General features: G+C 37.8%; 1 protein-coding gene across 4 annotated transcripts in view; it reads right to left on the bottom strand.

The window, feature by feature from the left end:
- The window catches only part of PPP2R5E (protein phosphatase 2 regulatory subunit B'epsilon), an 80,336-nt gene that overhangs the window by 22,038 nt on the left and 42,888 nt on the right, over positions 1 to 15,410 (bottom strand). For all 4 annotated transcript variants that reach the window (XR_014228760.1, XM_082317589.1, XM_082317591.1 and 1 more), the window contains exon 3: positions 11,266 to 11,462. Coding sequence is in view for 3 of the 4 variants with exons in the window: in XM_082317589.1 (XP_082173715.1) it covers positions 11,266 to 11,462 (197 nt within the window). In the remaining variant the exon portion in view is untranslated. The remainder of the gene's footprint in view (positions 1 to 11,265; positions 11,463 to 15,410) is intronic.

Raw genomic sequence — 15,410 nt, forward strand, 5'->3', positions numbered from 1 at the left:
CTGATGAACTGCAAACATGCTGTAGGGCCTTTTCTGCACTTTGAAGGTGATGTTCCTTCTTTGCACTCTGTTACTGCATTTGACCCATCTCTAAGTTGGTTAATCAAACAGCTGGGAAAAGCAGCATGTTATCTCCTAATCCGATGTATACATGACCCCTTCATAGTAATTCTGACAAACTAAGCTCTTTAAGAAACAAAACTAGTATGTTCTTCAACATCCTTATTTATTTTTCCAGCCTTTTACTCCTGTAAATGTTTTAAAGTTAGTCTGTACAGCATAGTTTCAATATGCTGGCAACTTAATAAGAAAGGGCACTTGAAAGCCAAGAGTCTAAATACAATCCAAATACTGATAAAACCAGATTGAGATAGACAGAGTGAAGTTTTAGAATTTGCAAGACAAACAGAACAGATGCAGGTACTGCATAAACAGAAAGATGAAACAACAGAAAACTGCAGGAAAGCACATGTGGTGCATAGCAGTGAGGAATATTCACTGAACGCCGGGGAAAGACAAGAGTAAGTAAGGCAAACCAGTGAGCATAGAAAAAAAGAGGTCACCCGGGTTTCTGCTTGGACTTTTTTCTTCTTGCCACAAGAGGGTGTATTTCACTACAGTTACAGTAAAACATGCTTTTACAGAAGCCTTCAGTGTGTATGTAAATCTCATGTTTTCAAGTCACATGGCTTTCAGCCTTAACAGATAGAGCACTTATGATAGCCTGTGCTGATAGACACTGAGCTCTACTTGCCCTATGTGCATACCTGCCAAGTGAGGACTAGCATTTGTTAGGAGATACTCTCTTTCTCCCTTCTCCATCCTCTTCCCCTGACTCATTCACTTGCTCTCAAGAGCCCCTCCATGAAGACTTTTCTCATCTCATGAGGAGAAGTCAAATAACTATTCCAGGAATACACACATGTTATAGTTTGTCTTTCCTCAAGAATTCCTGAGCTCCTCCTTCTGCTATCCCTGATATGAAAACGCAGGGAGAGGAGGAAAGTGATCAGAATTAGTAGGACAGAGTTGTTTCTGTGTTAGAGCACAGGGCAAAAGAGGGTAGGCAGCCCAAAGGATTCCCAAGTAAAAAGGGGGAAATGTACCTATTGGTGTCTTGGATCCAAACATCTGGGATTCTGCAATACTTAGTGAAGCATTTTTGGTTAATGCTTCACATTCAAAAATCCCAGCTTTCTCAGGATTTGGACCAAAATAGGGAGCTACCAAAACCAAAGGCATTCCGCAGCTGGTTTTTTTTTCTGCTTTAAACTTCATTTGAAACAAGTAAGAAATTTTTCTGCAAATTTAACCATACATAAATTAATCAAACTTTTACTAATAGATCAGAGAAAACATAAGTATTCATCAGCTGTTGTGTTTAGAAACTGGAACAAATATTGAATTATGGCACAAGCAAAACCTGCAAGAAAAAGTACATACTTTCAGAATGAAAAGCTAAACTAAAACACATTCCTGTAAGATTTAAATTAAGTCAAACCAAGCCTCAAGCAGTTAGTGCCAGGGCCTTAACAGCATGACAGAAGTACGAAGGGTTCAGCAACAATTAGTTGAGTGCCAGCACTGACACCTGAATCTTGAGCTTGTAACAAAACCAGAATGGTTTCTGGAGAGTGCCTATTAAAAAAAGGCCAGTCTTAAGGCAACTCAGAAGCAGTGTTTTTGCATAAGAAAATTAACATGCAGGAGTACATGCAATGCAAGTTAGAATATGGTCCTAGTATACAGTTTGCTCTCTTTCATTTTCTTTTTTGCATTAGGAGTAAAGATAAGCTATATGGAGCCAAAATGCAGATATTCTCCTGAGATGAACAGACAGAACAGGTTATCTTTAAGTGATTTCCCCAGGTTATCATAATTTTAAAAAATAATGTGTGCCATTACAGTTACATTAATCACCACAACACGGCATGATAGCTCATTTGCATGCAGCGTCAATTTATAGCATGCTTATCTAAATCAGTAGCCTCTAGGTGGCTAATGTTTATAAGCCTCTAAGGGAGAACCAAAGGCAACAAGTTCTTCCATGCATGAACTGCCCAGCTGTACGTTAGAGACTTTGACAGCCACCATGCAAAGATGGGAATACGCAACATCAAATCTGGAAAGCATGATTTTTCTCAGATAGGCATAAGGTAGCTATTTAGTTTTTGTCCCTGGGCCCAAGCAGCATGCCAAAATCCCTTCAGCTGGAGAGCTGAATCATTTCTCTTCTGACCTCTGTTGGATCATCAAGCCAAAGGACACCCCTGCCAGCCTGCGTATACAGTCCCCGACAATTCCTCTCCCACAGCCGACACAAATGACTGCTGATCAATACTGACTTCCATCTTCCACTGATTAGGAACGCCTCCAAGCCCAGGTGATATTTTTGTAAAGCAAACCAGAACTCTAATATTCTAGGAAGTTGTATCATAACAGATCTCCCCTATTACGTCCTCAAAGACATCTGCACGCTGTTCTCCATGACTGTCCCTTTCAGAAGCACACACCAAACTGGGCATAGAAAAGTACATCACTGGTCCCCCACTACGCAGAATTTGAATACCCAAGTGCCAGAAACCAATTTAGAAAATCAGTAAAATCTACCCATCAGCACTGAATCTAAAATTTCCAAGATCAAGTTGGAAATGCCAAAATGATAGATTTTTAAATTGGAAATGCCCAGGCACCTCTAAGGTCCATGTCGGTGTGTCAGTCAGGCACAGCTCTGACTAGAAGCAAGAGAAAAAGTTTTCCAGGCAAGTACAAGTCCAGGTCAATTCACTAAAAACAAACAAGAAGATAGGGAAGGCTGCTTTGATACCCCCACCAAGAATGAGCTGCAAGCTCTGAACAGATCTGACGACTGGTACCTGGCAATCCAGAACTACGAAACTACGAATACACGCTTAAAAGTAACAAGCTTCAAGAAAGCTCTGGTTTTATCACCACATTTATATTTGAAATAACTTTTAGAAAAGAAAGTACTAAGAGGCTTAAGTCTGATGCCAGGAAGAAATGTTCTGAGAAGTCCTCTCTTTGTCCCTCACTGGAGTGCTATAAAAATGACAACGCTGTAACAGAAACACTTCACAAATTCAATTTCAGCCCAGTGCTCCTACTCTGTGCTGTTTGAAACAAAGATTTTTATCAGTAATAGTTTTCCTGAATGGAGCCTGAAATGAAAACAAACATACACACAGGGAAGCTTAATACATTAGCTATATAAAAACAGGATAAATTAATACCCAATTAGCTCAGAGGGAATACCTGTTCTTCTATTACCAGTATGTGGAACCATCCAAATAAACCCCATGTATATAAGAAATTGAAACACAGTATCTCTACACACACCATGTTTAAACTACTGTGCATATTAACAACATATAGTAACAATAAAATGTAATTAGGCCATAACTTGAAGCCACGCTAACTGGGAGACAACAACGGCCCCTGGAACAGACGCTAAACTTGTCCTTCTGAAATATATCTGCATATGTGTTTTTTTAATATGGTTTATGGATTTACATATTTTAGAGCCTGAAGTGACTACTGCAGTCACTCAGCTGTAATCTCTCTATATAACCCATTGAATTGTTCCCAGAAGTTTGACTGAGGTACATCTTACAAAAAGAAATATCTAATTCTATCTTAAAAGATTATAAATGACTCTACCAGTTCTCTTCTCCTAAAGTTTTACTACTAATTTAACTACAGCACTGCTTCTGATTTCAAGGTTGAATCTGCCTGATTCCCCGTTGTTTCTCATTAAATCACCAGATCTCTTCTACATCTCTATATATATTTGCATATACGGTATGTATCTATTTATATATGGGTATTTTTATATAGACATATCACCTCTCAACCTCTGTGCTGCTAGTGGAAAGATAGAGCTGCTGAACCCGGCCAGTTGTTGGTCTCTTTCTTTGTTTTTAATCCTGTGATTATTTTTGCTTCCTTCCTTTGAGCTCCCACCTGTGCGCAAGTGTCCTGGGGTATGTTGAAAAAGCCAGACCATCTCCCCCTGTTTTTCTGCATGTTGCCATTTGAACTTGTCAACATTTACTTCTTTGAACGGTGCACTGTATCAGAAACTCATATTAAGATAGTCAAGATACAATGCCCAGATCCTTTTCTGCACCACTGTTGGTGCAAATAGAGTCTTCCAGGGCTTAATATTATATGCCTTCTTTTTGCCCAGCAGCATTACTTTTGACTTGGTTACATTAAAATGAACTACGTGGGACTGTGAACACAGTCAACAATCCAGATCACGGGGGGGGAACGGTTCTTCTCATCTTTTCTTGACCTTTAAATCTTTTAAAAATTCAATCAATAACCTGCAAGAATTTAGCTCTAGATCAGGACTCCTAAACTTGTTAGCTTACCATCACCCACTTCAGCGGTGGTAGCAGCTTCCACCCATACAGACGAGCAATTGGTAAAATTGAGGTCCTTAGGCTATGCTTCTGTTGGCAGAGAAGTGCAATAGGAGCAGGTCTGCAGAACAGAAGAGTTGGTGCTCACGTACAATGTCCACACTCTGTATGGTTGGAAGGAGGAGTTTCTTTCTAGTGATCTCTTGCATTGAAGCCCATTAGCAAGTAGGAGAGCATTAGGTACACTCCTAGCGTAGGCATTTTATCCAAAAGGAATTGAATTCACAAAGCCTGAAACTTCTCTATGACAAGCATCAAACCGCAGTGAGAACAAATGGGAGACCCACTTCAAGAGCGCGCTCACATCTGAGCCAGAAGTGCCAGCGCAGAGCCATCCCCTGTGCGCTGCTGGAAACCGGAGCTCTGAAATTCCACTCTAGGTCACTTAGACCTGAACCGTAAACAGGGTCCCCTACCAGTAATAACTCCGCTCATCGCCATCTCCGTGTAACTACATTTTGAGATGATCCCGCGGAACAGCTATTTATGTAATGCGTGCCCAGCTAATTCTATACAATACAATCTAAAACATCATCGCAGTAACTCAAATATCTTGGACAAATTAAAGCACACAGTACCAGCAGAAAGAGCCCATCACTTCTACAGTAGCCATCAGATCAAGCGAAAGCCTGCCAATACATGAACTTGAACTCTAGACAGCATTACTAAACTCATAGTGTCTCAGACTCCAAACTGAAGAACAAAACAAAAAATTCAAAACCCAAGAAAACAATCTCCCAGAAGATTCACGTTGTGCTTATCTACAGACACGATGCTCGAAAGGTATTTAAGAAGATGACACAGCCAAAATGGGGGGTGGGAGTGTACGCTCCTTTAAAAAAATAAAAAAAATAGCTGCAGTCAACACAAGTAATTCTTGGAACAAAAATGTTTTTTCCAGTTTATTTCTTTGCTTTAGACCTAGTCACTGTACTATTATGCAGACAAAGTCTGACGAATGAAAGGCCTATGTAACCAACAGGAGGAATAATGGATACGGGTAAATGTAATTACATACTGTCGGGAAAAATTATTAGGGACAACTACTGCAAGAGGAGCTGCCTCCAACTGTTTTTTTGAGAGGAGTACAGAACATCGGAGTCTCTGCTTTTAATAAGCATTGTGGGTTTTGTACAAACTAGGTGTACAAAGAATGTGAATAATAAAAAGCATCTAACAGAGGAATTTGGAAATAATCCATAAAAGAAACCGAAGCTAGATTCTTTTCTTGCTTCTAGAGAACTGATAACCCTCACATTAAAGAAACAAGAACAGAATTTAAAATACAATATGATATTTATCTATTTTTTTAAAAAAACTTCGATAACATGCTTATTCCATCATGGCTGCACCTATGTGACAATTTTAAATCAAAGTCCATTTTGGGGAGTCAAAGGACACGGCATCTTCCTTTCTGCATTTGAGATGGTTTCAAAACAATCTGTTGAACTTGCACTGGTTCAAGTTAAGTTTAAGATTAATTCCTCATATTTTACAGAATTCCTGAAGTTATCTAAAATTTATATTAGAAGAGAGACATTATTTGTCAATTCTTGTAAAAGTATATGATTTCATTTCTTTCCCTAAAGCTCAAAATTACAGTTAGTAGTATACTTTTAAATCTAATACAAGAACCAACAGGAACATATGCACAGTTTTTTGCTAAATCAAAAAGTTGAGACTGAATATAGGTACACTTGCATGAAAATCTCTGTCCAAAAACATTTTAACATGGAAAACCCTAAACAGGATGAACATTTAGCAAGCAGGGTGGCATACTTAGTCATAAGCTATAGCTAAAGCTATAGAAAATAAAGACATTCATAATGCCTATAAAGTCTACCAGCTAGCAAACGTCCTAAAAATAGGTTCCTTGCATGCTAAAAAATTCATGGCTTAACAAGATATTCTTTATGTTTAAAAGGTCTGTCACAAACAAACTCCTGATCAGACTCTGCCCTCACATCTGTTGCGACAAACCTGCAGAAAAAGGAATGCAATCCCTTTAGATTTATGTCAGTAGAAAGAAGGAAAAAATCAGAATTTGACCTTTCAAATGCAATTTTTGGTATTTATTTCGGTATTTATTTAACCAAGTTTCTTTCACTGTGTTGCTCAACACAGCTTCTGAGCCACAAGACATTTAATATGATGTTTCATTTTGGCTATAGAGATTACAGTTTTATTTTACTTGATTCGTCATTACAGGAAAGATAAAGATGACAACAGGAAGCCAAAGGCATTTCTGCACTTAAAAGAGAGGAGAACAAAGTAATATAATTCCATTCTAAAAGGTACCCCTCAAAAAAGTTTCATTAGCCATCTCTTATGGGCTGGCAACTGTCCATGGATGTTGCATAAACATCACAGTAAACGTCAGGGGTTGGGTTTACGATTTTTGAAGAAGCAAGTAGGAGAGCTGAAATGTTGCTCACCAGCAGAGATTCATCCACATTTCTCAGTTTAACAGCTTGTCAATTTTTCCCATCCCATTTTTTAAATGAAAGAAATCAGTTTCCTCAATCTATGTCTTAAAACCCAGAAAACACAAAAAGCTCTACTACATACACCCTTTAGGATACCACAGATAATAACAAACATTTATTTCATTCAACTACCATTGCTTAATCTACCAGCAAAATCAGCATCATTAGTTTAAGCCTCCACATTTTGCTCAGACAGGAGCAAATTTTAGATTAAGTGTCCAATTATTGGCTCGTAAAGTCATATTACTGGCATTTCCTTCTTAGCAGAGTGTGGTTTAATTGGCAAGGGCCTTTTTTCCTAAGACTAGCCTAATTCTAAAGAATGTCATATGCCCTTCTGAACAACACATCAAACTGCAGGGGAAGCGCACTGAGCAATACCCTCCTGAATAAATCTGTCCAGCTTATGGCTATTAACGCAAATCCCAACTGCTCTTCCCGTCAAATGATATTGATGACAGTGACGAGGCCCCTGCAAGCTTGCTTTGGTGGCCATTAGTAAATGCAACTTGATTTTATTTTTTTAAATAACCAGTAACATGCCAAACACTTCTGTATATATCAAGCTAAAGAGACTGGTTTAAAGAAGTGGACATGCACACAGGCTGACAAATAGCCAAGTGATTTCACATTGAGCTGTGTACAACATCATATCATATGCTCAAGAGAACAAGATGAAAATATGTGATATTACGATTAGGGATTAAGGTTTTAATGGCATGAATTTAGGATGACTGGCAGTAAAAATATCCAGAAGCTGTTATGTTGGCTACCCAAAATGACTGTTTTTCAAACCCTTATACCATAACACCACCACGTTTTAGAAGTAATTAAAAATCTCAGAGTTTCTGAAGAATTTCACAGGCAACCTTTTTCTATCCTACTATCTGTAAAGCCAAACGCCTTTTGGGTCACAAACAGAGAACACTAATATACATGTACATTATAAAAGTTTAAAACAAAAAAAGGCTCTTCCACAGATATTACTTCTTTGGACATTTTAGATAATTAAGATAAGAAAACACTTTAGCCGTTAATCCTTCTTCATAAACATTAGTAACTTTTTAAAGATCAACTTCAGACTGGTATGCCTTTTTTTCTGTGCTTAAATGATGCCAAAACTCACAAAACAGCTTCTTTCTTTTTCCCCTGTTTACAATACTTCCCTTCACCTCGAAATTACAGTAGCCTGAAAGGCCAAACAAGAAATATTAATTCCTGGATTCGTAAACACTAAACATAACAGGGAGGAGACCTTCCAAAGGGACAAAGAACACTTGTGCTCCATTTTGATCAGATATAAGATACTGGTCTTTCAATCAAAACACTCCCGTGTCAATTGTGGCAGGCAGTCAGCGGGGACATTAATTTGGTCAGGACATAGATACTGCTGTTTTCTTCGCTATCATGACAGGTCAGAGATTGTCAACGTGACAGCTCCTTTGTGAACACAGTTGGAGACCTAGATGAAAATCCTCAAAAGCAGATAAAAGCGGCAGTTGCACTCATGAAGTCAACTGTGTATAGTTAAGTCTGTCTCAGTATACGATTATGAGCACAATTCTCCCGAAACAAGAAGATGCACTTATTGCAAAGAACAAGTTACACCAACCATAATGCTTCAGCACAAAGTGACTAATGCTGTCTCTTCACCAGGCAATAAGTACTGAAAACTTATTTTATATAATATTAGTCCTACCTTTCCCTCTAGAGCCTGTATAACTGTACTCAAAGTGATGGAGAAGTCGTGCTTTTATAGGCAAAGACCAGGAGGAAAAATAGCATTTTGACCAGATAGCCTACCCATAAAATACAAAATACCTGCAACGCACAAAAGCCCTGATGATGTGGTTTAGTAGAAATGCTGCATTAGCATCCGTTGGGATGATCGACAGAAATCATTCATGCATTTGCCATGAATTCACTCACATTAATTCAATACCAGAGCTCAGCATCCTGCTCCCATGGAATACAGCCACCAGGAGTGTTTTTCCAAGAGCACATGCACCAGCAACACCGCTGGCTGCGACAGGCACAATTAGGAGACTCCAGCTTTCCAATAGCTTACACCTTCATCAAAGCACAGCTGCCTGTTGCAGGCTGGCGTTTCTTACAAAATTTAAATATTACAACTTTCTCAGGAAATTCCTTAGGAAAAAAACATGTCCAATTCCCTAATTACTTAGGCCCCTTTTATTTGTAAAAAAAACATGTTTGGGCAGTCAGGGGCCACTGAATAGCCAGATACAGGGCTCAAGAATGTTCTCACTCCTGCCCTGCTTAAGTACCCTGGCACTGAAGAGAAAATGTAGCTTGAGTTCATCACTGGAGCCCAAATGCAAGGCAGAAGAAAGTAAGATGAAGAAGGGCATGATGCAACGAAAGGATTAGGGAACACTGGAGAAAAGAAGAACAGTTTTCCATCAAAAATGAGCTAAGCTGAAACTGGAATTCCTGAAGCTCCATTAGCAAATTATCTGTGAAATCCACTGGAAAAATTCACGCTGTAACTTTACTTTCAGCGACTCCTCCATATCATAGTTACACACTATATTTAAGAAAATGATTTAAAACCATGCTTTTCAAACTATTTAGGCAATGCATCATTTCCTTAAGATAAAGACAGTTTTGTGAATCAACATAAGTGACTGTAGGGACAGTAGAAGTGCTAGCAAAGGGGTTTTGCATCTCTTCTACAGTTCAAGTTCAGATTCCTTCATAAATTATGATTTATGATTCAAATTGAACTTTATGAGCAGTTACAGATCAAATTCTTCTTGTTTCTTGGGGCCCAACCTAAGACAACACTAACTTGCAGAGTCTTTATTCTACAAATGTTGCTGCAATAAACAACTATAACCAAAGTCAATACGAGAATACAACCTCAATAACAGAAATGCCAAAAAAAAAAAAAAAGCAAATTCTCCCAGGAGGTGAGTTTGGAGCATCTTCTACACACAGAAAAAGTACCCAATTTTATTGAGGTTATCTGCGCGTAAGTGTCCTGTCTATACAAAGGGTACAATACAATTTGTTTACCACAAGGGGTACAAGTAAGATTAAACTAACATTTGCAAACCATTTAGAGACTACAGTGCAGCACCAGCAAAAGAATTCAGCAAAGAACTAGTAATTCTGTGTACAGACCGGTATTTGAATGGTGGATTAAACCATATGCTGAACAAATAACACAACAGACTGAAAAGCAGTTCATTCAGAAGATTGGTCCAGTATGGAAGGGAGAAAGGGAGGGTGGGGGAGAAGGGGAAGAATCTGATCACATAATTATAGGCTTTCTGACAATGCATACACACTAAGAAGCCATACTAAGATTTTTTCCATACACCCTTAATTCTGGTTTTTATCTTCACTACTAACCGCTTGATGATTCTGTCACAATTTACAGCTATTTTTAAATATTACAGACAAGCCACACAGCATGTATCTGTGTGTCAGAAAAGAAATAAGGAACATATATAATGCAATGTAAAATCTATTCACGTTTTTCTTCTTACAGCACATAGCCAGTGGATTCCATGATCACACAGTGCCATTAGGAAACCAACATCACCAACTCTATATTTAACTAATTGCCTTCTCATTTAGATAACAGGTTAGAAGGGTTATAGGGGTTCCGTATGGTAGTACGGAATAAACATTTTAAAGCAGCGATTGATTTTGCCAATCTCAAAGAATGTTCTTCACCATATAGCTAGCATATGGTACTGTTTCCATTTTTACATTGAAAACACTATTATATGACAATTTATTTATACAAGGTATGGCTTTATTGTTGAGAAATCTTGCTCACTCTAATGGCAGCTGCTATGAATCCACGTAATATAACCAGGAAATTTTCACACTGATCCTATACAACATTTTTAACATTTATTATTTAAAAATCATTATCTGTGCATACTTCAAGCTATATCTGCCTAAAGTACACACTCAAGAGCTTGGATAAAGTTGAAAGAAAGATAAGAAACTTGCAAAAATTATTCCATTATTTATACTGGGGGGGAGAGGGAAGGTAGGTGGGGGGAAATGTGAGGGATTCTGATTTTATGGCTGCTGGCTTTCTCCATCAGGAAACAATCCAGGTTTCCTTTCATACATCTGTGACACTATAATAACCATCATCTACTTGACTTTAATTAAGCATATATAAAAATTAGTATTTTTGTCTTTGGAGAATTATCCCCAAGTGATGTCTAGTAGAAAATACAAACCAAAGGCCTCATTTAATCCACCTACTCCAGGGTTCAATTTCGCCCACAATGTGTAACTGGAATGGCAAGTGGTTTTAAAGAGACTACGAGAAAGAAGAAACTCACCATTCTAACTACTTCAGGGTAAGTCTGCTCTGTCAAACAGCCTCTGCTTATTGTAATGTAGTCCACCAGTTCATTAAGAGTGGAGCGCTTGTATTCTTTCATTTTAAGGTCTGAAAGCGTGTCCATGAAGTCAAAAATGACACAGCACTGTTGAAGTTTCTTTAGGAACAGTTCAGGCTGCTCTGAAGATGGAACGTCTATGAAACAAGAAAGGAAATCTTTGTGAGTCTGGCATCTTATTATACAAAACAGGATTTCTTTTTGAAGATCAATTGCAAAGGAAAGCAGCATTCATACAATTTTTGTAAAACAGAGCTCAGATTAACAAACGAACCCCTTATAGGAACTGTATTACTGTTGTGTGTTTGAGATCTTGAATGACGTGTTGTAGAAGTAATTTAATCATCACCCGCTCATAAGAAAATAAAGTTCACCAAAAAAGTCCAGGCTGAAGTGGAGAATACAAACACAACAGCATTCAAGGCTTAATTCTACAATATACCACTACTTTCACTGGAGGCTGACATTCACCATCATTAACTTACACTCCAAAGAAGGATGAAAGAACTGTCAAACAGATCAAGCTTGATTAATTTATATTTCTAAAAACACTGCGTCATTTATAACTCTATATGAATATACATGAATATGTATATGAATACACAGCAAGACTATAATTCTGCAAACAAGTTTTCAGATTCAATCATTATCCCTGTGTTGACGCTTTTGATAGCAAAATCAATTTTACTGAAACACAGTGAGGATATTTTGCTGTACGATGAACACATAACATGCATCAATAGGAACATTGTTACACAAAATAATAGTATGTGCTTGACCAATAAAGTAAGCAGAATGTACTACTTACTACTTTTGCTGTTTTCTTAATTCTCAGCAGATAAAAGACTTAATAAAATAATAACAGGAATATCAACTGCTTAGCGGTTTGTCAGTTTATCAAATGCATCAAAAGAGTACACAGAAAGCTTAGCTTATCCAATGTTCATGTGCACAAGAGGCTAAGAATAGCAGAAAGTTGCAGAAATGAAATATGCATTTTTACTCTGAAAGTATGCCCTCAGACTAGAGGGTATTTCACTTCCTTCAATCGCCCTTTTTTTTTTGTTTTTTAAAGGCACAAATGCTGTCAGCACCAGAATCCAGCAAATCACCTTCCAAGCCACAATACCAGACGTAAATGAAAATCTCTGCTGATTTCAACTAGAAATATTTTAATAGTAAAGAATTGATGTTTATTTCATAAAGCTTGGACATACTAGTAAAAAGCCAACCTAAATGGAACTTCTTATTGTTGACACAGGAGTACGTCAAGTTAAGGAATACCTGGTGAACACTGGAAGCTGTTAGTAGTTGTATAGTAGTTTTAAGGATGAAGTACCATGAATCTCTTTTAATTAAAACCACATACACAACAATTACTAGTTTCAAGTTCAAAAGACCTATGAAATATTGCAAGGTCATAGCATACAGCTGCATAGTTTTAAAAAGTACTGATAGAGATGCAAGGACCCCAAGGCACTTCAGATCAACTCTCCGCATTGCTTAAACACTGGAAAGAATAAATATGGATTGCAATACAAATAAAGACGCTACGTGCTCTCTGACCTGACATGGTAAAGCACAACAGTTTATTCAACCTTTTTTCTGCTTACAGCACCACGGTAGTGACAGGATTCAATAGGTTAACAAACTGCATCCCGCAAAGAACAACCAAAATCTTGGTAAAGTTTAACAGATGATACCAGGCAGCACACACCAATCTCATATTCATTAGGCTTGGGTAAGCTCTACGACAGCTGTGTCCAAAGCAAATTAAGGGGGAAAAGAAGTGGTCTGGTTATGACACCACACTTTGTATCATCGTAATTATTCACCCCACATTCCCACAGGCTATATTGATATGTGGCACAGAAGATGCAAGAAACGTGGTCCTGCAGAACCTCAACGAGAAGAGCTCCGTGGGAGAACAGTCCCCCCAAACACCTCTGGAAAACTGAAGGTCCCAAAACCAGGTCACCCTAAAGCTGTTCACCCATTACAATAAAGACCACTTCTATGAGCCACCTTTCTGAGGTTACAGCCTTACAGGAGATAAAGGGCCTGGGGAAGCAAAGTACTCGTGAACTGACTAGTTACTGCTTTCTTGATTACCTGCCCTCAATTAATACAAAAAAGGAAAACAGACATCAGAATTCACTGTTATTAGCAAGCAGGCAACAATTAATTGATTAACGATTTCTTCCAAAGGACAGACTGTAAATACAAACTGAAGAAAAAGAGATAACAGTGCAATCGGTTACTTTTCAAGAGTGTTATTTTTAATTCTAACTTCCACTCTTTGTTATGCTATCTATAATCCACCTTAGAACATGACAGTATGTAAATGGTATCAATAAACCCCATTATGTTATATGAACATAATGGGTTTTTGGTTGCATTGCTCTACATGGCTTGCACGTGTTTAGTTTGGCTGACAAGGATATCCTAGTCAAAGAAAAACACAGGCTGAAATCAAATGGGAATCCATTAAGATACAATTCAGCACAAGTTATAACGAGACTCAAATGACTCAAGATTATACTCATTTTAAGGCAGGGTCGGTATTAAATAAAAATTTAAAAATGACTAAAGCATTAAAATACCTAATAAAAGTTTGTTTTCTTTTTTTTCCTCCAGTTAAGTATCTGGAGGTGTGAGAACAAAACAAAAAATATAATTAAGTTCTTCTCAAGAAAAACCACTCCAGAACACTACGTGAATTTCTTGCCAGCATTACCACGTCAACAAGCCATGCAAACTATAGGGGCAAACAACAAAACACAAAAAACCCACAAACAAACAAACAACAAAAAAAAACCCAAGGCCCCAAGAAATAAAACCCCAAAACCCAATTGTTCTGGTGATATCTGCTTTTCTTTATTAAATAAGTTGCCATTCCCATTACAAAAGAAAATTGCAAGAAGTTTCATGCAATAATACTTTCCATCGTTCTGGGGAATTCGGGGTGCCTTGGGAACAGGGTAACACCTAATGCCTAGGTTTTTTTCTACTTGGAAACAGGAAAAGTACATGAGAGTAAATTTTAGGGGGTCCTAATATGCACAGCACAAGAAAAGGGCAGCAGAAATCAGTATTCCATGTTCCCACATTCCCACAGAAGCCATGCCGTTGGTTGGTTTGGGGGTTTTTTTTGTTTGCGTTTTCTTTTTCTTTTTTTTTTTCCTTGGTGTTTTCCTTAATCCTCTAACACCTCTTTCACAGCTGTACAAAACTTACTGAAAGATCACTAAAAATGGACTTCCCCGGCCACCCTGATGCCACTCTCCGGAGCAGGGAGCGCAGCGGTACTTGGGGTACAGACCTACCGAGCTCCACAGCAGAGCTGAACTCTTTAATGTAATGACTCAAAATGAAACATGCAGCTCCTTACAGATGTTCAGAGTTGATGAAAAACAGCAAATCATTTTCTTCTCAGCAGACGGATACTCAGAGCTTTCAATGAATTCCGCAACATTTTACTCTTGTGCTAATACGCAGCCAAACATTTAGGCCCCAAAATTTAATAACCTGCAATATTACCATTGTATCTACTTTCAGTTGAAAGAACTGAAAATTGAGCAACTGCTCTAATAAATCTGTGTAAATACCTATAATACCTTAATCTATAAAATAAAATCAAAAAGACGCTACTAAGTGGCACTTGTGATTTATGTCCAATACACAGGAGAATATGCATTTATTAAAATCAAAATTTAAAGAAAGATAAACTTCCGTCTGGATGACTGTGAGAACTCTCCTCATTTTCAGAAGGTCTTTGCCACGAGTTAATTTTCAAGCTTGTCAGTTTTCTCTTCAGCCATTTAAAACTGTACAGAGCTTTTGAAACACACTGAGTATTCACAGATTCAAAAGAAACTGGCTTAGTGAAAGCAAGTACTAATACATCTGAACAATGATAATCAAGATAGAATCAGAGCCTTTAACAAAATCAAGTGTCTTATAAAGTTATTAGAAAAATTGACAGAAAGTACTGTAATTTTTTTTTTTAGATGTGGACCAACAATTGTTACTCAAGGGCTGAAATACTAATCCTAAAATGGCCAAAGCAATTCAGTTTCTCTCTT

The sequence above is a fragment of the Platalea leucorodia genome, assembly GCF_965183815.1.
Source record: "Platalea leucorodia genome assembly, chromosome: 7".
Lineage (NCBI taxonomy): Eukaryota > Metazoa > Chordata > Aves > Pelecaniformes > Threskiornithidae > Platalea > Platalea leucorodia.